The 25,094-nt window shown below is 41.1% G+C and overlaps 1 protein-coding gene across 23 annotated transcripts in view; it reads right to left on the bottom strand.

The window, feature by feature from the left end:
* NRXN1 (neurexin 1) overlaps positions 1-25,094 on the bottom strand; it is a 2,019,102-nt gene that overhangs the window by 1,682,972 nt on the left and 311,036 nt on the right. For 15 of the 23 annotated variants that reach the window (XM_069608380.1, XM_069608381.1, XM_069608367.1 and 12 more), the window contains exons 3-4: positions 22,107-22,124; positions 13,411-13,440 (exon numbers count right to left, since the gene is read on the bottom strand). The exons of 5 other annotated variants lie outside the window; for them this stretch is intronic. In XM_069608380.1, coding sequence (XP_069464481.1) covers positions 13,411-13,440; positions 22,107-22,124 — 48 coding nt within the window. Of the gene's footprint in view, positions 1-12,577; positions 12,586-13,410; positions 13,441-22,106; positions 22,125-25,094 lie in introns of those variants that run through there. 3 more of the 23 variants (XM_069608370.1, XM_069608385.1, XM_069608388.1) reach the window with 2 other exon arrangements.

Raw genomic sequence — 25,094 nt, 5'->3', positions numbered from 1 at the left:
AAAGAATCACAGAGAAGGAGTAATCCCAGCCTGATCAGTCACGGGAGAGGATAGTGAATGAATAACTTTGAATAGTTACCTGTGCTGATTGAAGCCGATTGTTATTGACAGATTTTTGGGGAACAGAGGCACCCCATTCTCCATCAAATTATATTAAAATTCTTGACACATGTACATGAAACCAAAAAAAGGAATATCTGTGATGCTTTGTACCCATCTTGTTTTGTATTTGGTGCAGATCTATCAAGTGTTTTTTTGCACAATGGGTGTCCAATAGAAGCATGTTTAACTCTGTGGGAAAATATATGGGATGAGTCAGAAAACAAATGTTTTGTTTTCTTAATTTATGAACTGTTTAAAAAACTATATGCATGATTATCAGCTTGGACGGGCTCATGCAAACAATGTCCTTTTGAAAATGTCAACCAAATCCATGTAGTGAGTCAAAAGTTACTTTCAACAGAATTTTGTGAAAGGTCTTTCGAAATAGGTTTTTGTATTAACTATAGAACAATAATGTTTTGTCTCTTGTATATAGCCCTTTAATCTAAAGAGTGTTACATAGGACATATTTACATACATTAATGGAATGATAGGGTGGCAGTCTATGCAATTTCTGTCTGCTATGCCAAGCTTCATGTATAGTTCTAAAAAAATATTGGTTCTGGTGGAAAAACGAATTGATTCAATTTCAGCCCACACCTGTGCACAACTGCAACTGAATGGTTATTCACAAATCATCTAATTCAAGTCTTCCACACTTTGCATATGGAAACACATCCCAGTTCCACACAAAAACATACAATTCCCTAGTCTTTAGGAGAGTAGCTTAACATGTAATGCTGAACATTGGAGAAAAGAAAACGCTTAATAATGTGTATGTTTAGCTGGGGGAAATGAAATACCTAAGGGAAAAATGCTACAATACATAATTTCCTCCTACATATGTGTTCAGCTACCATATTTGACTTGTACCAGGTCGGATCAGGGGAATAATAGTTGAATTATTTTGGAGAAGCAACATGCTCCATCAGCATTTATAGATGCATCCCTTGTTTGCCTTGACTGTCTCCTTCGTCACTTCAACCACATCATGATAAAAATTGAGGTACACCCCTCTCCAGCATGTTAAACCACAAATGTGGTCTGCGTAGATTGGGCATATGCGGAACAATTTGCACACATGCACTTCTTACATCTATGCATGCAGATTCATTTGGTGAATCAGTCACATATGCCGCACAGGAAAACTGCCTCATGGATACAAGTGCATTTACTTTACACAAAAGCTTTGTGTTGCAGCCTCAGGGAGTGTATAACCATCAGCTATAGATTTATTTGTGAATTATGTATGTTTCTCCCATGGGTTCCTTTTATGTTTTATAAATCATATATGTGCAGTTTATACTTCACACAGGAATCACCTGGAATCCTTAACTAAGTGAACATTTGCATTTGTGAGATGTTTCTATAAGGAAGAAAACTTTAATCAGTGGAGGTTAACCTATGGGAGGGAAACGTTCCAATGTTGTAATCGAATTGACAACCAAAAGAAGTATTTCCTCCAAGTCGTTTGCAATATTGGTGTTGGAGTTTGAACTAGAAGAATAGCATGGCATCTGTTGTTTATTCCAGCAATTTACAGGCCAATGAGAGAAAAGCACTGGATGTTTATTAGTGTCATTTGTCAAAATGAGGCTTTTCTCAATATATGTCACATTGTGTAATTGCACATGTCGTCCCTCCTGCATGCATTCCATTGCTAGCTGACGTAAAAAGTGGAAGGTTCATACAGACATAATTAAAGATTGATTTCATTAAACACAAACAAGGTAGAATTCACAGTTTGGGATGCATGTATTTCTAAATTCATATGTAATTCTCTCCAAATATGCTAATAGTTTGACTTTCTTAAATTGTTATGAAACGGTGGAATTCAAATCAGCTAGCTAAATAAAATTAGGATGCCCTTCATGTTAATTACAAGACATAGGGCATGATCTACAAAGTGTTTTCTAATGGGATTTTGCCATTGAAAACAACTTTTGAAAATCAGGCCCATAGAGAGTCCAATTCACTCAGGCCTTTCCAAATGTAACAATGAGACGATATGTCCAGAGGTGGTGGGCTGAACCTGTAGGTAACAGCCCACTACCCAAGTTAAGGCCCTTAGGGCTGCAAGAGTCCCTTAATGAGGGTGGTGGGCTGTTACGTACATGCTTGGCCCGCCACTGAGGGGCATATCACCATTAGCACCCGTGTAGTTCGCCACACGGGTGCTAATGTTTTATTTTTATTTTAAATGCTAAGAATGTTCTTTCTCGTGGTGTCCCGGTTACGGAGAGAACATACTACACAAACATGGCGGCCATGAAATAGAAAGGTGGGACTCTGTATGGAGCCCCTCTTCCATTTCCATGGCGGTCAACCATAGTGGGGTCCGAGGCTGCAGCAGCTGCGGCGGCACGTTCCACTGCTGCATCAATCATGCAAGTGGGAATTGGGGGTGTGCAAAGAAATGCGGGGTCAGTGGGGGGAAGATGGCAGGTGGGGGGACCGGCCAACAGCTGGCTCCCCACCAAGTGTGCTAATGACTAATCAACTCTGCTTGATTAGTCACGTAAAGAAAGTGTGGGCACAGCTGATGGGGATTTTAAAATGAGATTATTTCACAACTGAAATACTCTAATGTGTTCTAATTGGCCAGGATGCAGGGAAAAATATCTATTTTAGTTAATGTGTGCACTGCTTTATAGTGAAAACGTTACATGTTGTGTGTGTGTAAACTTACCATTTGACGCGACAAATCTTTGATCTTGATTATTTCACCAAAATTTTTTATGTTTTTTGTGAGTTTTAGTCACATTAAAATTGCCATTTCTCTTAGTCCATTGGGTTTTCTTAACATTTCTCAGAAAACAGACATCAATGTAAAATTTTTCAGCCTGTAGACTTCCTTTGCACTAATGTTTATTCCGTAAACAAATATTGTATTTTGAAATGCCCAATGAACACAATAATATTACTATTTCTTGTACAAATAGTTTACATAGGCCTAAAAATACATTTTTGATTGTAAGAGCACCTCAACATATTTTACAATACAAGATGTTGTGTACTGCTCCTTTAATTGAAGAATAGGGTACTCATCAATCGTGCCACTGGTTTCCACAAAACAGCTCCATCTGTATTGTGTTCTGCTGCCACGTATTTTAGAAATATTTACAACTATTTGACTGTTTTTAAGGTTTAGTTCTAAAATAGCTTTTTATGTGCTTTTTTGCTCTTAATTATCTTACATTTTAGGTAGTGTTTTGTACAGATAACCAAAGTTTCAATCGTATCTATGTGTTTGTGTTTGTATGCTTTGTGTCCTTGAACTACATTCCCCAGCCACCCCCTGAGTACTTAATTCCATAAACAGGCACTTGAGGGCTGGCGCGTGTGGCACGTGCCGGGGGAGTGTTACGTGTAAGCTGAATTTAGTGTTTCTTTGGCAAGCTCGCTGAGGTGAGTTGGTTCTGTTATCCTTACTTGTCCCCTACCACCTGATTCCATCATCTTTGTGGTTTCTAACATGCATCATTCGAAAAATGTGATACTGGCTTCCCTTGATAGGAATTGCTGCAAGCAGACAGATATCATTGCACAATACGTATCTATGGATTTTGAGGTAACTTCAGTTATCTATTCGAATAAATACCATGAGCAGATTAATACCCAGCATACCTTTGATAGACCATCAGACCAGTTTAAGATTGGTTCTACTGTTTCATTGTCTAATTTATCATTGCTAGGGAATCCTTTTATTCCCTCCCAGTAACCTTTTTTATGGCACCTTTTCGCTCCTTGGCATCCTATCCTCTTATTTCCTCTGTTGAGACACCTCCTCCTAATATTTCAGAGTCTACTATGGATTTGGCAACTATCCAATTAGCGACCTGTCCGTCCAATTCACGGAAGGGAAGTTGGCTGTCTACTTGCTTGGGTCAATCACTTGAAACACTGATTGCAGCACTTGATGATCAGATTGATTTTAGCTCTTTGTTGATTGCTTCTTTGTCGCAGAAAGTCGTTCTCTTGAGCAAATGATCTCTTGTTTGTCATGCAGCTGAGCTTGCTGATTACATACTGAATTCGCAATTGGTCCTGCTTGCTGTCACAGAGACCTGGCTACAGGACTCTGCTACCCACTCCATCCTTGTTGCCACACAGGATGGATATAATTCATTAGAGGCCATCGGATTTAAGCAAAATGTTAAGACAGATTTCCTTGACATTGGAAGATTTTCTGTGGTCCGACCATCATTGTATTTCTTTTAGACTCTTTTTACCCTGCCCTTTGTCTTTTCTATGCCCACGGTCAAAAAAAAAATCAAAAATGATTAGAAATACTTGGAAAGTCACCTCCAAGGCTTTTGCCTCATCTGTGCTACCTCAGATAGCTGATTTATCCACTGATACCACACTTGAAAATCTTAGAAGGCATTTCAGATTTACTACTAGCGCAGCATTTGATGACTTGACTCCCCTGCATTCCAAATTCAGAAATGTAAATTTTAGAAAAATGACGTGCTTAATACCAAAGTGATATTATTCAGGAAAAACAAACATGCCTCTGAGCGGAGTTGTAGGAAAAATCCTTGTGACTCTAAACTGTTGGCTTATAAGACAGTTGGAAAAAGATTCAAAAATACTATCTTTAAAGGCAAGCAAGCAAACTTTGATGACAGAAATGTTGCCACTCACCGGAACCTTTCTCTATTCTTTGTAAACTTGAGAAAAAAACAACTAAATACAGTTTTAAAGATGATGCTAACTGGTGTCAAAATATCCAGGATGAGGTTGCCTGGAAAGTTGGGTGTCATCAAGAAACCATTGCAAACTGATTAGTGCTGCTTCAAGATCTGTAGTAGTACTTCAGCCATTGCCCACTCAAGGAGAATTACTGCAGACATCACCTCCCATTTCTTTTTAGGAAGTTGTTGTCTGAGAGTGAGGTTCAAAACATTCTACAAACTATAAAACCCACCTCATGTCAAGGTGATGTTCTCCCGGCAGCTCTTTTTTAAAGATGTTCTTGTTCCCTTGCTGTCAGGGGTTAGGAAATCATCAATATGTCTTTCTCTGAAGCCCAGGTTCCAGATTGTCTCAAAGAGGCCTGGATCTCTCCTCTCTTAAAAATGTTCATTTTGATCCCACTGTTCCTGCAAATATTAGGTCTATAACCAACTTCCCATTCCTGTAAAAAATTCTTGACAAAGTTACATATTGTCAATATAATTACTTTATTGAACAACATAAGACTCTTGGAGTAGGTCAGACTGGATTTCGCACACAGCGTAGCACTGACACCGCTCTCTTAGATTTGAAATCTAATAATGCTAAGATTGTTGACAAAGGTCATACTACATTGTTTCTGATGCTTGATATCTTAGCTGTGCTCACTATGGTCGACCATGCTTTACTGATCAAAAGACTTGTCTGCATAGGCAAATGCTCCAATGAGGATGCATTATGGTTCAAACCTTTTCTGGACCACAGCAAGCTAATGTAGTCAAGAATGACTGCCAGTCTTCCTCTGTCTCTCACCCCTACAGTGTTTTGCAGGGATCATATCTTTCTCCTTTGTTGTTTAATATTTACATTAGGTCTTTGTATGACCTATTTGATGGTCTCAGTGTGCAGTTCACTAATTATGTGGATGATACTCAGGACCTACTCAGACTTTCTGGGCATTACTCTCAAGGTGCTGCCATGATCATCCAAGTCTATGGGCCTCATTACAAGGAATGTGGTAGAGGGATAACAGTGCCGGTAGAGCTGTCGTCCCCTTTATCCCTCTACCAGCCCATTACTAGGTCTACTGGCGGGTGCCACTAAGGACGTCTGCTAAAACCAGGCAACCCCCTATGGGGACTCAAATGGGAATGGGGATGTACCAGGTCCGGGTTCCTTGAATGGGGAAATACCAGGCCCTACAAGGTCAGAATGGCCCGGTATTTCCCCATTCCAGGAACCCGGACCCAGTACCCAGTATGGGGGTAGCGATGCCATTAAAATTGGCATGGCTACCTCCATACTCGTAATAAGGCCCAATATGTCTATATGGAAATCCAGTCTTGGATGGTGCTAAACTCCCTGGCATTAAACAATTACAAAACTGAACTGCTTATCATCAGAACTGGTGCTAAATTGAAGAAACTGGACCCTCAATTAAGCCATTTAATGGTTGTGCATGGTGCCGTATCTGTTGCTCAGCATTTAAAAATGCTGGGAGTCTATTTAGACTCTCAGCTAACCTCTAATGAACACGTGGCGTACCTCAGTTCATCCTGCTCGTACATGACCAGATTGTTATGGCAAATCCGCCCTTATTTACCTGAGAAGAATAGGGTGTTAGCTGATTCTGCCAGTATCAATGCAACACCTTTCTACTTAAACAGCTTATCGGTTGGTACTTCATAGTCAAACATTAAAACATTGCAAGTAATCCAAATGGGGCTGTAAATGCAATCAGTGGTCTTGGGAAGCAAGCTCAGGTTTCAGAGGCACGTCAAAAGCTTCATTGGCTTCCAGTGGAGCAGAGAGTGTGGCAAAAAGTCCTTACTCTTGTAAACAAGTGATTGTCAGGTAATTACCCCTGGTACCTCAGCACTCCTGTAAGAGAGCACCTATTCGATGAACGCTGTGCTTGAACAGAGATGTTCTACTGGATGGCTCTTGCCCTGCCCTAAACAAGTTTGGTAGTATCAGTTTTGACGCATGGGCTTCTACTTTGTGAAATGCATTATCGCCTTCCCTGCAAACAATCTCGTCTCCAGCCCAAATGAAAAACAGCTTGAAGACTTTCCTTTTTGATAAGAATTGATATGTTTTTAATAGCTGCTTCTTTTTATGTGTTTCTGCCTGTTAGTCTTATCAGCACTATGAGGTCTTTGGGCATGGGGTGCTATATAAATAACAGATAGAGATAGATAGATAGATAGATAGATAGATAGATAGATAGATAGATAGATAGATAGATAGATAGATAGATAGATAGATAGATAGATAGATAGGCAGTGACTGCATTATTGCAGTAATTGTATTTGTGTGTGTGTGTGTTTGTGTTTTTACATATATGTATCCTATACTCTTTCACTCATCGGTTCCAATTACTTTTTTTCTTACAATTTTTTCATGGTATGCCTGCAGGAATCCAGTTAGATTGCTAAGGCAAGATAGAAACATCCTTTCACAAAACGACCTGTAAAGCCCACCTCAAACTCTCACTATACACGTGGTCCTCATCAATCCTTCCCACATCTGTGGTTGTGTGAAACCACCCCATTCCTGACTCCAAATCTCATTTAAGCATTTTTTCTTTTTCGGCTTACTGCTGCATTTCTGCAGTAAATGCTTGCACAAAGCCCAAAACAATGGTGATTTTTATTTCTGAAAAGTCTCCAGGCAGCAATGCACCATGTCTTACCTTATCTTTTTGTATCTTATCAGCATTTTATAAAGTGCAGAGTTCACCTGAGGGCATCTTGGCACTGTAACAGTTGGCAGAGTTAGACAAGCAGTGAGTGACATTGTTTAAACAAAAAAGTCTTTAAGAGGTGACAGAAGGAAAGGTGATCCTTAGTAGCACTTAGAGGCTGCTGAAGCGAGTTCCACAGCTTAGCTGCAGTAACAGAAAAAGCACAGCCACCCACCCATGTAAGCGAACTCGAGGCACCTAAATGGTAAGTGACTCCTTAGACCATAAGGGGCGATTAGGTATATAAGGGCAAAATCTGAGCTACAAATATTCTATGCCCATGTCATAAAATGCTCAATGTATTACGCACATAGATTTAAATTGCACTCTTTGTATGACAGGGAGCCAATGCAGCTGTCTCAAGGATGGAAAGATGTGCATGGAAAAAGGAGTCTGTGTTACCAGTCTAACTGCTGCATTTTGCAAGATCTGGAGGCTGCACACCAGATAAAGTGGCTGGGCTAGTTAGAGGGAATTGCAATAGTGGATTACACTAAGCACCAAGGAAGCTACTGCTGGTGCATGCAGCTACGGTGGAATAAAGACAAGCACCTTGTGAAAGTCCTTACATTTGTAGTGCCCAGATTGGCAGATAGACACTATTTGTGCCTCAAGAGAAAGAAAGGATGACAGCTTGACACCTAAATCCCTCACCATCTACGCGATGCAGGAAAAGATCCAAGAGAGGGGGTCCAGAAGGAGAGCACAACAATAGGGCTTCGATCTTGTCCCTATCCAACTTTAACCATTTATCGCTCATCCAACAACCCACAGCCTCAAGGCATCCTTGGTGTACTGGGCCGAGAACAATCTAGCTGAATAATGATCTGGGTGTCATCAGCATACAAGTAGCAAAGGAGATTCCACCAATGGTTGGATGTACACATTGATTAAGGCTGGTGACAAAGCAGCACCCTGGGGGACCTGACAAGATAAAGGAGAAGACGAACAGAAAGGGAGAAGTGAAAGAGATTGAACATGACCTGACAAAAAAGACTTAAACCAGAGCAGCACCTGCCCACCTACCACAGTACCAGCCATGGTGATCAAGCAAGATGGAGAGGTCAATGGTGTCAAAGGCAGCAGACAGGTCTAATGATATCAGTACCCCCACTCCACTTTGATCGGAGAGACAGTCTAGGTCATCTACAGCAGATAACAGCACGATCTCGGTGCCACGGCTGGGGCAGAAACCAGGTTGAAAAGGGTCAAAGAAATGAGAAGAATGAAGAAATAGACTAAGGAGAAGAGAAATTAAGTAGCAGTTTTATGAGGAAAGGTAGTAGGGCAATAGCACAGAAATTAGCCAGAACAGAGGGGTCAAGTGAGGGCTTCTTTAGGAGAGGGATCACCAATGCCTGTTTAAGGTCATGAGGAATGACACCTGATTGGCAAGAGTGTTTAACTGCCTGCCCAACCCACAACACAATAGATGGCATAATAATTTTACATATTACCAGTGGGATGGAATCAGGTGGGGATGCAGATTTTAATTTGGCAGTAGGCAGCAGTATGTCCTCAGAGGAGAAGGAAGGAAAAGATGACCAGACGCTGATGGAACAGAGTCATACCTGCCAGTCTTTAAGTCGGACAGGTGATTTGATCATGGATGGATGCATTCTTAGTGTTGAAAAAAGTGGATAAAGAATCACAGTGAAGGAGTAATCCCAGCCTGATCAGTGACGGGAGAGGATAGTGAATGAATAACTTTGAATACTTACCTGTGCTGATTGAAGCCGATTGTTATTGACAGATTTTTGGGGAATAGAGGCACCCCATTCTCCATCAAATTATATTAAAATTCTTGACACATGTACATGAAACCACAAAAAGGAATATCTGTGATGCTTTGTACCCATCTTGTTTTGTATTTGGTGCAGATCTATCAAGTGTTTTTTGCACAATGGGTGTCCAATAGAAGCATGTTTATCTCTGTGGGAAAATATATGGGATGAGTCAGAAAACAAATGTTTTGTTTTCTTAATTTATGAACTGTTTAAAAAACTATATGCATGATTATCAGGTTGGACGGGCTCCTGCAAACAATGTCCTTTTGAAAATGTCAACCAAATCCATGTAGTGAGTCAAAAGTTACTTTCAACAGAATTTTGTGAAAGGTCTTTCAAAATAGGTTTTTATATTAACTATAGAACAATAATGTTTTGTCTCTTGTATATAGCCCTTTAATCTAAAGAGTGCTACATAGGACATATTTACATACATTAATGGAATGATAGGATGGCAGTCTATGCAATTTCTGTCTGCTATGCCAAGCTTCATGTATAGTTCTAAAAAAATATTGGTTCTGGTGGAAAAACGAATTGATTCAATTTTAGCCCACACCTGTGCACAACTGCAACTGAATGGTTATTCACAAATCATCTAATTCAAGTCTTCCACACTTTGCATATGGAAACACATCCCAGTTCCACACAAAAACATACAATTCTCTTAGTCTTTAGGAGAGTAGCTTAACATGTAATGCTGAACATTGGAGAAAAGAAAACGCTTAATAATGTGTATGTTTAGATGGGGGAAATGAAATACCTAAGGGAAAAATGCTACAATACACAATTTCTTCCTACATATGTGTTCAGCTACCATATTTGACTTGTACCAGGTCGGATCAGGGGAATAATAGTTGAATTATTTTGGAGAAGCAACATGCTCCATCAGCATTTATAGATGCATCCCTTGTTTGCCTTGACTGTCTCCTTCGTCACTTCAACCACATCATGATAAAAATTGAGGTACACCCCTCTCCAGCATGTTAAACCACAAATGTGGTCTGCGTAGATTGGGCATATGCTGAACAATTTGCACACATGCACTTCTTACATCTATGCATGCAGATTCATTTGGTGAATCAGTCACATATGCCGCACAGGAACACTGCCTCATGGATACAAGTGCGTTTACTTTACACAAAAGCGTTGTGTTGCAGCCTCAGGGAGTGTATAACCATCAGCTATAGATTTATTTGTGAATTGTGTATGTTTCTCCCATGGGTTCCTTTTATGTTTTATAAATCATATATGTGCAGTTTATACTTCACACAGGAATCACCTGGAATCCTTAACTAAGTGAACATTTGCATTTGTGAGATGTTTCTATAAGGAAGAAAACTTTAATCAGTGGAGGTTAACCTGTGGGAGGGAAACGTTCCAATGTTGTAATCGAATTGACAACCAAAATAAGTATTTCCTCCAAGACGTTTGCAATATTGGTGTTGGAGTTTGAACTAGAAGAATAGCATGGCATCTGTTGTGTTATCCAGCAATTTACAGGCCAATGAGAGAAAAGCACTGGATGTTTATTAGTGTCATTTGTCAAAATGAGGCTTTTCTCAATATATGTCACATTGTGTAATTGCACATGTCGTCCCTCCTGCATGCATTCCATTGCTAGCTGACGTAAAAAGTGGAATGTTCATACTGACATAATTAAACATTGATTTCATTAAACACAAACAAGGTAGCATTCACAGTTTGGGATGCATGTATTTCTAAATTCATATGTAATTCTCGCCAAATATGCTAATAGTTTGACTTTCTTAAATTGTTATGAAACGGTGGAATTCAAATCAGCTAGCTAAATAAAATTAGGATGCCCTTCATGTTAATTACAAGACATAGGGCATGATCTACAAAGCGTTTTCTAATGGGATTTTGCCATTGAAAACAACTTTTGAAAATCAGGCCCATAGAGAGTCCAATTCACTCAGGCCTTTCCAAATGTAACAATGAGACGATATGTCCAGAGGTGGTGGGCTGAACCTGTAGGTAACAGCCCACTACTCAAGTTAAGGCCCTTAGGGCTGCAAGAGTCCCTTAATGAGGGTGGTGGGCTGTTACGTACATGCTTGGCCCGCCACTGAGGGGCATATCACCATTAGCACCCGTGTAGTTCGCCACACGGGTGCTAATGTTTTATTTTTATTTTAAATGTTAAGAATGTTCTTTCTCGCGGTGTCCCGTTTACGGAGAGAACATACTACACAAACATGGCGGCCATGAAATAGAAAGGTGGGACTCTGTATGGAGCCCCTTTTCCATTTCCATGGCGGTCAACCATAGTGGGGTCCGAGGCTGCAGCAGCTGCGGCGGCGCGTTCCACTGCTGCATCAATCATGCAAGTGGGAGTCGGGGGTGTGCAAAGAAATGCAGGGTCAGTGGGGGGAAGATGGCAGGTGGGGGGACCGGCCAACAGGTGGCTTGGCAGTGTCAGCCCACGTTCTGATCATCCTGCTTGGCTGGTTCCCCACCAAGTGTGCTAATGACTAATCAACTCTGCTTGATTAGTCACGTAAAGAAAGTGTGGGCACAGCTGATGGGGATTTTAAAATGAGATTATTTCACAACTGAAATACTCTAATGTGTTCTAATTGGCCAGGATGCAGGGAAAAATATCTATTTTAGTTAATGTGTGCACTGCTTTATAGTGAAAACGTTACATGTTGTGTGTGTGTAAACTTACCATTTGGCGCGACAATTCTTTGATCTTGATTATTTCACCAAAAATTGTTAAAATAATCAATAACATTCCTTGACCTCTCACGTTTTCATCTCATATTCTCATTACAGGCCAATGATCATTGAACATTACTTGACATGATTCTTAAAGATGTTTGATATCCAAAAACAAAATTACAGTTTGACCTTGGTACCGCACGTGCATCTACTTACATATGACATGTGGTACACCGTGTACCTGTTCACCTAAAGGTCACACACATCATTTTACTCCCATAAAAAATCAAAAACCATACCTGAAACCTGGTATCTGTCTCTTCAATATGATGATGGTTTTATGTTTCTGTCTCGTTTTCCATTATTAGTACAATCTTTACAAATTGTAACAAAAAAAAATCTTACAGGTTCCACAGGTGGGCCAAGTCGAAGTAGCTCTCGCCATTTGTTGTGTCCGTGCAGTAGTAAAATAAAACAGTCACCTACCTTTGTTGATCAGTGCAAATAGCTCTAAAACAATGTCATGAACGTATTTACAAACAGAGAACATGTGTGTGTAATTGAAAAGAAAAGTGTTTAATACCTTTACTTTTACCTATGGTTTTGATGGAATGGTTCCATGAAGAAAGCATATCCAGACAAGACAGGATAAAGAAGAGAAGAGAAACAACAAATACGAGTCATGAATATATGTAAATGCCACGGTAAGTGAACAGAAAATAAAAAAAAAAGAACATGAGACGGTTGAGAAGAACTTAAGTCATGGTACACAAATGGCAATGAGTTAAACTTTCTGCAGGTGTACATGCGGGGAAACGCTCGGGAGTCCATGCGTGTGATGATCAAATGATAGCGGACATGTCATCCAGAGTGATTTAGAAAAGAGAGGCGTCAGTGATTTGAATAAGTTGCAAAAATTGTACTTAGAGCATTCCAGAGGTCAGGAGCAGGTGCTTTCTGCATGTTCCAATCAGCCATGCATCGATGTGAATGGACTCTTTACTGTATACAATATGATAAACTGAGCAGCAATCTTCGCAGAGCTAACATCAAAAGCACCTGTGGGCTTGGTTAGTCTCTGTAAGACTTATTCTCCGTCCCCTCAACCATTTCAAAATTGAAGTCTCATTAAAGCATGGACTTTACGCATCAGCATCTTATCTGTCTCATTTCCTTTCAGTTATTATATTGCACAAAATAAACAAACAAATAAATAAATCAAAAGCGCACGGTGCAAAACAAAAATAAAAAAGGAACGAACAAGAAGGATGGGACTCAAAATCATGTATTGTAATTGCAGCCACAGGCAGCTTGCAGGCATTTGGCGGCCATCTTGTGCAGCGATGGAATTAAAAAAACAGCTACAGAACAAGAATAAACAATGAAAGCAGAGTGGAAAAGGAACAGAGCCCATACCTTGGTCGCCCATCATCAGGTGCGCCAGACCTTGAAGGGAAACAAGAGCACAGTCAGCAATAAACAAGGGAGCATGGGAAGGTGACGTTGTCAGAGTGACAGGAATGTTTTTTTGACAGGCATCTGTTTCCTAAGAGATGTCTGCATCACAGTGGGACATCAAAAAGCATTGTTCAACCACTGGTTGGAATGCTCTGGGACAGGTTCAAATAACTGTAATGCAAACCGTGGGCAATTAATATTTGGCGAATCCCTTCCGGGCTATCATTGTTAGCAGTAGTAAATGATAAGAAAAATGATTTAGCATTCGAACCAATTCCTAGTATCCGTTCTATGTTGTAGTACTTTTAACTCAAATACAGATTGTTAGGGTCTACCTTGCGGTGTGCACACACTATTACTCTGGAGGAAGGCACTAGGGAAAATGGGCTGGGTCTGATCTTTTTCCCCTCATCGAAAATGAGCGCTTCAAATCATTAAATTAAACAGTAAAAATGCTCTATGTTACATTGAAATGACAGTGTGGGACTTGTTCAATCTTTGGAGAAATCCATGGTTTGGCCAAGTTGTCTCTGTCATAGGGACAAGAGCTTTAAAAAAAATGTCCGCATATGTAGGACTTAAATTTGCATAGGTGATGTACCTGCACATCAAACACATGCTATGCCGGCAATGTATCATAATCCCCAATAGCAGTGAACATACATGTAATATGTGCAGCTGTGACAATACATGTCCTGCTTTTTTGTGTTTGTTTCCAAAGCATTCCAGCTCAGCAAGTTAAACTTAGTAAACCGCACACATAGCTACACCTCCAGCTTAAAGTAAAAAAAAAAAAAATAAAACACATGCAATCATAGCTCCGAAAGATTGAAACAGTAAGAGCCAAAAGGTTTCGCATTTTTCTCGACAATTACATTTTCCAAAACATTTCTTAAAAAGGAAAGTGATAGTGGCCGTTTCGGTTTTACCCTGTGCCTGGCTTCTGTCCTGATCTCAGGTTTACGAGAAACATTACCTTGCAAGATGATATTTAGTCGCGGTGGTGTTCAGAGTACAAAGTGGAGCTTTCCCTAGGTAGTTGTCATTGAAATTCCTCACTCAGGAAATGCGCAGTGTTAGAGAGAATTCGTGTTTCCATTTGGAAAATCTGTTTTTATTCTATGCCCACACAATTTAAGACAGGGCCGAAGGACATCCATGTGCATATACGTCATCTCCTTTTAAAATATAAATTAATGTCAGCCATATTTGCAAGGAATTAATGTGGTTTTAATAGACAAGTGGCATCACTAGCTCGTGGTTCTCTGAAGCTGTTGCACTGGTTGCTGCCTTTTCACTTATGCAACAAAAAAGTTGGCAAGTGCAGTTGGGGGAATACAAAATCTCTTTTTTTTAAAACAAGTGAACTATCTGTGTGTTTTGTCTTGATAATCAATTGTTGCTAGTGGAAGAGATGTTTATTTATTTATTTATTTTGCAGCATTTGGCGAAAGACAACTCTGTTCAATGGTGTGTGGGTTTGAAACAGAAAGCAACACTGCCTATTGAGAAATGGGGCTTGATTTTGTATGAAAATATTCATCAACACCTGTTTAGAAATGTGTGTAACAGTAGTGTTTAGTCTTTTACAATATCATATTTCCTCCTACCCCAGTCTTCAACACCTAGAAGTCAGGGTCAAGAATCATAAAATCACAGATAAGTCAACAAATAGCTTTGGGGTGCTACGATATCAGAGGGTGAAGCATGCAGCAGCTGTCGGGAGCCCAGTACCGCTACATTATTGTTGTACTGTTAAGAGTGCCACTACTTGGTGCAACCACTGTCACCATTCCGGAGCTGGTCTGTTTTAAGTTGAAGCATACGTCTTCTCTCTTCCACTCTGGCAGTTACAGCAAAACTGAAATGTGCTTCACCATTTTGTATGTATTTATTTATTTATTTATTTATATTTATTTATTTAGTTATTTATATAACACTAAAGCCTGTGGGTGTCAGAGCACTGTAACATGAAAAGACAAGGCAAACAAAGCACAGAACTCCGAAAGAGTTAGCATATTAGGGGATGGGTTCTTAGAGCTCAGTACAAATAACTCAGAGAATTCGGAACGAAGTCAGATTGAGATCAAGCCTGACATGGAGGGGTAGTGCGTTCCATAAAGAGGGTGCAGGAAACTGAAATGATCCACCACCCACTAAGAGCACGTATGATGCGCTTGTTAGTTAGTAACTGCTGGCTGTTGTGCAGGGAGTGGGCAGGCTTGTACCACAGTAGCCCAGCTTTAAGGTAGGCTGGTGCTTCACCATGCAGGCATTTATGGATGATGGTTAGGGCCTTGAACCTGGTCCATTCTGCAGTGGGCAACCAGGGGAGTTTTTCCAATGTAGGCGAAATATGAGATTGCCTAGCAAGGTTAGTCACAATCCTGACCGCAGAGTTCTGCACCACTTGAAGTCCAATAGTGGCAGCATTGGAATCTAATATGAAGGGTTTGATCAACTGTAACAGGTTTCGGTCGTAATGGCAGACACTGACTGTAGCAGAGACATGAGCATTCATGTTCATATCAGAAATGAGGTAGATGCCTAATGACTAAGCCTTCCTCATTATTTGGAAGCAATACGTGACCAATAACATAGAGTCATAAGCATTTCCCAGTTTCTTCACCTTGTTTTGAGCAGCCAGTAGCAATAACCCGGTTCTCTGGTCACTTAAGCAAAGCCAGTTATCTCTCATCCAATTGCTGACCGTGTTAATATTTTGGCTGACCTGCTAGTTTCTGAAGCCATGTTGCGAGACATCATTAAGAGCAGTTGGGTATCATTGGTATAATTTTGAAAACATTTGTTTTTTTAATTATGCAACAGATCATGAATTGGTCTGATGTGAAGGTTGAATAGCAATGTGGACAAAAATGCCCCATGGGGAACTCCTTGTCTGATCGAAAAATCATTTGATGAAAACTGTCCGAGCACTACTGAGGCAAACCTGCCCCGCAGACTAGAATGAAACCAGCTAATAGCTAGCTGGACGAAGGTTAAGGTCTGATGCATGACACAACATCAGTATGTCATGGTCCAACAATTCAAAGCCAGCCGAAAGACATTAAAATATAATCAGCTTGGCCTTGCCTGTGTCTAGTATGTTGAGTATACTTGATTTAAGTTCCGGCATGGAAGTCTCTGTGCTGTGCACAGGGCAAAACCCTGACTGGTAAACCACTAGCAGATTGCAGGTGGTGACAAAGTGCTATAGTTCCAAAAATTACTGGCGTTGTCTGAGATTTTGAACAGGAAACTGATGTCAGTAATTGGACAATAGTTGGCCAGGTCGGAAGTGTCAAGAGAGCCTTTATTCAGGCATACATTCAGAATGCTTGCATGACATGTCAGCATGGATGGAGCTCCAGCTTAACTATCAGAAGATGGAGGAGGGTTTGCTAACTTTAAGAGATTATATCTCCTGACACTCCTTCTCCCCCTGATTTTTTGAAAACCTGTCAAGTTGTTGTCTCAAGTCAAATGCTTAGATGATGCCATTGTATAGATCAGGCCATTTCTGTAGGATTTCATTTTAACACCAGGCAGCTACATTCAATTTGCCTCTTCAAGACACTGGGCAAGTATGCAGTTATTTTCCGTGTCTTAGTGACTAGCCGCTTGGACTACTGCAATGCAGTCCTGTGCAAGACTTCAGGACTGCAGACTATTCATCCCTAGGACTCTGTCAGACCGGAAGAGATAAAAGAAGTTCAGTCTTGGGATCCAGGCTTTGTAATAAAGTATCACATTCTATTCATTACAACACGCATTTGACTAGTGGCAGGCCTCTGTTGATGCAGGAGCTGCTTAGGTAGGCGTTAGGGATGGGTTCTAGCAGAATTAAGATCTGTGAGTAGAGGTGATTGATTTCACAAAGGCTATATATACTGTTTCCAAACTGAGAGAAATTAGTGAAAAACAATACAGAGGACATACCTTTGCCTGTTCCACCTACTTGGCTGTCAACCTGTCCCATCCAAAGCCCCTTGAAGCATGTGCTGCAACTCGCTCCGTCACGCATACCTCGTCCTCCACTGGAGTCACAATTCAACTACTTTTCTTGGCAGACTTCTACCACTGTGCAACATGGGGATATGCAAGCAACGCAGTAGCCGGACAGCTATTAAAATGAACAAATGCCTTAAGAAAAATTGCTGGGTTGTAGAAGGCAAAACTTGTTTGCACCCTACACATGCAAAGTTCCAACAGTTTGAGTTGTGTTCCCTATCAAACTGCATAGAAAAAGCGAATCAATTTCTCAGACTGTGCACAGCAACTATTGGCCATAACAATCTGCATGTGATGTTTTTCAGCCCAATGCTCTTCATATTTGGTAATTCTTCTGAAACAGCAAATTGTTTTTAGTCTTTGCTGGCTATTTGCAGTCCCCACCCTTAAAATATACCTACAAATGCCATATCGTTTGCTTATTTTGAAATCTCAACTTTGTTTTACTATTGGTGAGTTCATGATCCCTGAACTATTCCCAAATTGAAAACAGAGGCAAAAATATATCTGTTGGTCTTTCTGAAATCTCAAATTTATTTTACTCTTGTTTAAGTTTCTTGATCTCTGCCCTACTCTAATATGTGCAGGATGTATGTTGTGCTTTTACATGTGTATGAATGAACCATATTTAATTATATATATATTTTTAAATAAACAAATTGTGTTTTAACCCTTCTGACACACAAATTGCCCGTCTGACTGGTAGTAACATAGATAGTCGTGCACGGTCATGCTTCCATGTTTCTGATTCCAGAAATCTAAAAGTGCTGCAAATTCTGGCCCTAGTATAGATTTGTGTTGGGGTTTGTAGTCGGTGAATCCCTTCATCTAATTTGGATTTGTATTCCTCTCTGTGCAGAATGCTGATGCATTCAATGGATGTGTGTTCCAATGCAGCGAGACACATTTCATTTTGAAGTTGGTCAATTGAAGATTAGTTATTGACAGAGTTTGATTTCACTTAGAAACACAAATTGGGCAAAACACACATTTGTCATTTGCACCACATGTAATTTAACATAAACATTTTAATTAGCTAGGAAAACCGTCCGCTTGCTACCTCAGTAACCAGCCTCTGAACACCAGCCAATCAGGAACCTTAGACTTCAGGTGTTACCTTTGCTTCAGCAGGTAGGAAGTTTTGGTGGGAGCAAGCAGCTCCACTTGTTTGTGGGGCCACTTTTCCTGAGTGCTCATCTCTCCTTCAGTTAGAGGTTTGTTCAGTTTCCATTACATGTGCATCATTGTTTCAGCTGGGTCCCTTTCCAAAATGGTTGCTGGGCAGTGCTGCAGCCTTTTCTTGCGGCATCCCTTAGTGACTTCAGTGCCCTCTGCATTATTGGGCCGCCTCTTTTGCCTCTGACATCTTTGCATTATCCTGATCATGTGCCTTGACCCCAATATCGTTCCCCTTGTCTTATTCCTAATTACTGGATTGGTGGCCATAACCCTTGGCAGTAGCACTGTGCCCTTTAACGAGGGCTCTCACTTTGTTCAGTTCCAAGAGTAAGACTGGTAGGCCATTCTGAGTCTGTATGATAAAATAAATAAGAATAAATGAAATAACCTGCCAACTTGTTGATTGTTACCTAATTAGCACACTGTTTGAACATCAAATAATTGGCTCTACCAACCCGGAATGAGGATTCCAAATGGATTCCAAGCCTGATTACCTGGTTTTTGCTTTAAATCCTGGCTGGGCTGAACGATCACCATGTGCCTGCCTCTTCTCGCCTTCTCTGAGCATCCTCTCACTGCCCCTTGCAGCATCACCCAGCAGAGTGGAGCTGTGGGGGTGGGGTGGTTCCTTCTCAGATCAATTTTTGAAACCCGCCACAGTGCAAATATCCAGGCAACGAATGGCAGGGAAAGGCCGAATCCTGGATGCCAAGAGTTGGCTAGAACTTTGGAATGCTCACGCCCATAGGCGACTACAAAATGCAGCAGCCACTAATTTCAGAAAAAAGCCAATTGCATGTATATGACAAACATTATGTTTTAGATGATCTCTGCTTCTTCCCGGCCAAGTTCCTAAGTCACCCCAGGTTCAGGAGTTTCTCAAGGGGGTGGAAGAGGGAGAGGCCTTTGCGGAGATAGCTTCCATCTCCTGTCAGGGGGCAAAAAGGAGGCATACATGTTTACCTTCTGTCAAACCGTTAGCCTTTTTTAGGCAGGGTTGATGTGAATGCAAGGGAGAGTAACGTTACCCTCTTTCTAAAAGCAACTCATATGGTGAGTTGCTTTTAGAAGCTCACAGCAGCCTTGTTGGAGAAGTCATGCCAAAACCTCCTCTCTCTCGCCTTCACTTCAGTCCCTGCGTCATCCTCAGCCTCCACCTCAGAATACAGCTGGGAAAGGGAAGTGCCTCTCTTTAACTTCAGCTCGCGCAGTTACAGAATGACAGCTGCATCGCAGATGCCGCCGCAGTCATGCGTGGCTTAGACAGAACTGTCTTCTGTTGAGGGGGAAACCCAGGCTGCTGCACTAGAGCCTGGGGATGGCACCCCTTGAAGCACCTCCCAGATAGTTTTCTATTATATGTGGTTGACAACCTCTTCTAATAGTAAAAGTCCCTATTTCAGCAGACTTGGAAATTAAAATTCATCCTTAGAGACATTCCGCTCAAAGACACTATTTTGGACAGCAGTCAGTTATCCAATGATAACTCCCAATTGAACTCCAAGACGTTTAATTGCGTTTTCAGAGGCATTCCTTTCAATGCGTAAACATCAGTCCTAATTTGTGTGTTTATTTCAAAGCATTCCTTAGTTATGTATGGGTATTGATGTATATTGCATTCATTGGGCAAACAGGGTGTGCCCCGATTTAATGTATTTATAAAACAATATGCTGTAACATTCAGAGATTTGTGCTTTGTATAATCCTGGGTGGGTTTTACTGAGTAGTTTTCCCTTTGTTGATTTAGGATGATGATGTGTTGGTGCTCTGTCACCTTGTGTGCATTTCTGAGGACTGTTTTGCTGTTTGCTATGGCACGGATTCGTGCATTTCTGGCGGGCAGCATGGACTTAAGGGCATTGCTAAAAGAGCTCATCTGATGTGTCATCACGAGAAGATGGTCATCCTACCGTGAAGTGATCATGTTGGCATGCAAATGTCTACGAAGCAAAGCACTCAGCAAGGGTTTACCTTGCGAAATGTTCCCTATTCACACGAAGCAAAATTGAACATGTTTTGTGAGAACTAGTACATATGTTGAATTGTGGTTGGTTAATTCCAGCACTACTGTAATTCATTTTGTCTGCGAATCGTCTGGCCATGTGCCTTTGTTCTTTTATGTTAGGTTGGCATCCAAGCACAAGTATTCCAAACTGACAGCAGAAGATTAAATGAAATAGTGCCATGTGCAACTGATGGTCAACGGTCCTCTTGTTATATACAAACCTTGTCTTATTTCTTCATATTATTATGATCGTGATCGTGTATCCGTATTACTAATATTATTGTTATTGTTATCATTTTTATTATTATTAATAATGTTTTCGTTAGAATAATACATCATTGCCATTTAAGGTGCTGTTAGTCCAACGTTCTAAATGAAATCTATGTATTCCTATGAATCATGCATTGGTATTATCATGTGATAAAATACACATACGTTAACACGACTGATTCCGTGTTCTACACGTGATTACAGCAGGGATTGTGAGGTGTACATTTTTTTTTTGAATTGGGATCCCACTAAAGAAATTATATACTTTTGACAATGGCAATGAACGGTTACATTTCATAGGTGTCTACTCAATAGTTTTCTATGATCTTTAAAAAAAAGAAAAAGAAAAAAAAGAACTACACGTTATCGTGACAGAGCTGGCAGGTTTGGTGCTCATTTCACTCCTGACATATGTTCTTTTTACACTGAAAGTACTCTGCGGAACGGGGTTGGGGAAGGTGTGTGTTGAAAAGTGGGCTCACTCCAACCGCCTGCTAACAAGTGGATGACGGCTATCGGCAGGTGGGTGGTGTAAATGTGACACACACAGTGGGGCATTGGAGAAAAGGCCCACATAAAACACATCCTGCAAATGGTTCCCTCAGTCCTAATACTTACCATTATTCTGGCAAGCCAACCATTGCCCCAAGATCCCATGGCCTCTTATGATTGGGTGAAATGATTGGCATTGCTATGCTCACCCACCTCTTCCATGTGCTCTCCTCATTACTGCATAAGCCCATGGTGACAGTAGCAATGTATGCATAATACTAAACTTGAGCTGTAACATTATCACTAAGAAGAGCCAGCAACATAAAACCATCTATTCCTACTGGACAACGTATTATTGTCACATGCATTAATAGTCTACTTGAAAGAATATTGCAAATAGCTAAATAGGCAAATGCTGCATCTTGAAATTTGCACAAAAAGAGCTTTGCATGACCATTCCGAACATTAAGCGTTAAATATGATTTGTTTAATTTATACATGTAACATAGTAGCCCATGTTTTATCGTCTGCTCTTTTTTGAAATTTCAAGTCAGTCATATTGCTCTGCAAAGCCACTGAGGCAGAAACAGAAAAGAGAATGACTTACCGTGCGTACGGACCGGAGCATTAGTCATACAAGTAAGCGACAAAGGAGAGGGCGAACTAAGGAAAAGTGAAGGAAAAGAAAAGCACCCACCTTCGACATAGTTGTCTTCTGTAAGCGCATGGCAGGGGAGGAGAGAAAAGGAGAAACATTCATTAAGCAGCATGCAGACTGGAACGTGCCGTTGCATGTCTCGGTCATGCAAGGCATCAAACACAACATGCAAGTGTTCCACAGCTACCATCCACAAGGAGAGGGGGGAGTGTTGGTTGTGGGTGGCGGGGGTGCATTAGTGCAACATAACCAAGGTAGGATGAGGAACAGAAGAACAGGTGTGCAAGGAAACCATCTAAACCTGCCTGTTCCATCCCTGCATGACGCAATGTAAGGTTTTTACTGAAGAAGAGTTCCCACAAGCAGGGTTGGCCTGGCCATTACGCAGGTTGGGTGTTCACCCATTGAAAGAGCAGTATCAGTCCCTTGACTGTTTTGGGGTGCCTGACTGCATGAGACCACCAACCTCCCCCTTCCCTCACAAGCCACGGTCTGCTTCAACAGAGGCAAAACAATTACAAACACACATTAGCATACCAAAATGGACAGTGAGTCTTTCTGCTGCACCACCACCTACTATAGTCAGCAGTGAAAATAGAGAGCTGAGCACTAGTTAGCCACATCTACTGGGATTGTGTTCCCCTGCAGGACACTAGGAGCATTGTGTAAGGCTCTTGCTGATGAGGTCTGAGCTCACACTCTACATAACATGTTGAATCCCAGGAGCAGTGGTGCACTAGCGTAGCGGGAACTCTTCTGCTGCCCCTGTAACATTTGCCTCTTTTGTGTGGTTAGCCTGTTTTTCAGCTCCTCTTACCCTTTCTTCAATCCGCAATAGCTCCTTTCTTCCATCGCTCCTCCTCCCGCCAAATCCATTTGAAGTTAAGATTTAGTTAGAAAGCCTCCAGTAAGATATTCCTCAACCTTATCAAATCTTTTAGGCCAATGTTCTTTTAAATTTACTTACTTTTTTCTAATCGTATAATAGCGACAATCTGATTAAAAGGCATGACTTGGACCAATGTTTTTAAAAAAAGGTTCTTGGGGGAAGAACGTCTAAGCCCTACTTTACAGTCCTGCGGCCACTTCAAAAAACATTTGCATGGCCAGCTTTGGTTCTCAGTTCACCGCTGCTCAGGAAGGCCAAATCAGGTGTTCTTTCTGGGTTTGGTAATAACATGCCTTCACAGTAACGCCAGTTTGTGAAGCTTGGCAAGGCGCATGATATGAAACACATGTATCGCTTATGTTTGTTTAGCATTTCCCTTGCACACTGAATAATGTGTTTGAGAGAGAACACCAGTGCTTTACCTGGTGACGCTGTCAGTTTAGCAGTGGGGCACTGCTCATGACGAGTGAATGCAAGGGGCTATTCTAAAAGCTTATGAAGTGGACTGGAGCCCGATTCTGGCCAGTCCGCTCATGGGGATAACGTGGGCAACAGTAAGTGGGCACCTATGGTCTGGAACACCCTTCCGCTCCCCATTAAAAACTGCATATCTCTTGTTATGTTTAGGAAACAACTTAAGACCTGGCTGTTTGATGAAGGAACAGTTTAACCAACTTTCACCCCTCCTCAGCTCTTAGAATACCAGAACCCGGCTGCATTAATGTTTTACGTACTACGTTTGTCTGTGTTTGGTAAGCGCTCTGAGGCCGATGGGCGATAAAGCGCTATATAAAAACAAACATAGATAGATAGAAGCACTGAGTAGAGGGACCTGTAACTTTGTGAATCTGAAAACTAGATCACTGTCCTCCCCAACGCAAAACCCCTTTTTATGTTATTAAACAGATAACCTAGCCAGGATTGGTTTTCCTTAAATATGCTCTGTGAAGCCTTGTGCAATACATAACTGCAACGTAGCACGAGTGGCCTGGTTTCAACAAACAATATCCCCACTATAAACCCATAGCTGCTCCAACTCTGCTCCAACTCAAGGAAGGTCAAAACAAAATCAATGACTTTTTGTGCTACTTATTGTACTTCCATTTAACTCAGCAGGGCGTGGCACTGGTCATTTGTGCAAGGATGTGTATGACTCATTATTGGTCATTTTAAAAATCAAATATCCTTCTCCTCATTTATAAATCAAGTATCCTTCTGACCACATGCATATCACATATGGACACTGATGTCAATTTCTCGACCTTTATATTTTTATCCACAAGGAAAATTTATGAAAGCTTTTTTAACGGGAGGAGCTCAAAAAATGATCATGTTTTCTTATGTTCTTCTTTTGTTTATGTTTTCTCCTCTGTTTCTGGACGCACAAAGTCATGTTTATCTTTACGTCATTACAGCATGCAAGTCCCTTGCAGATTTCTCTGCTTTTCATATGCAAGGCCAATGCGTATGCATTGTGTGTTGCAATGAAGAAAGAGTTATGTTTGTTTGTGTGGCCACAACACAAGCAAGTTTTGAGCAGGTGCTGCAAGAAAACACTGCTACCTATTTGCAGTGCGTGAGTCACGAAAGCGTTTGCAAAACTGACTTTATTTTGTCTGAAAGTTTTAAGTCGACATTTTCAGTATAAAAGTACCCTTTTCTTAATGTTGCATCCCAAAAAGCAATTTGAATTATGCGCTTTTTATTGGTGTGATTTTTGATGGGCAGAGAGAGGCATTATGATACGTAGTTGCCGGTGTACAAGAAAGACGGTGGTCAAACACCTGTCTATGCTGCTCAAGGGCGTGTAAACTAGGTCCTGCTGTAATCAGGGATTTAAGTTGGCTGGGGCCAGCTGGGGACAAGCCCCAGCAGTTTCCAAAAAGTGGGGCTCAGCCAGGGCCCCCCAGTCAGAGCACACTATGGCAGTGCATTATCCCGCCAGAGCCGCAATGGGGACATTATCCCGCTGCCATGATGAAAGACAGCTGTGAGTGACAGAAGTGCCAGACACAGCATCGCATACACTTCTACTACCTCTCGGGTCATGAGAGGAAGTTTCAGTTTGTTCAACGCTGTGGCTGGCACTTCTGCCAATCACAGCTTCAGGAAGTAAAGCGTCACCAAAAGGCAACTTC

The sequence above is a fragment of the Ambystoma mexicanum genome, chromosome 4q (genome assembly GCF_040938575.1).
Source record: "Ambystoma mexicanum isolate Mex_15411 chromosome 4q, UKY_AmexF1_1, whole genome shotgun sequence".
In the NCBI taxonomy this organism is placed as follows: Eukaryota; Metazoa; Chordata; class Amphibia; order Caudata; family Ambystomatidae; genus Ambystoma; species Ambystoma mexicanum.
Note: the sequence above shows the minus strand (reverse complement) of the source record. Positions and strands in the feature narration are given on the sequence as shown.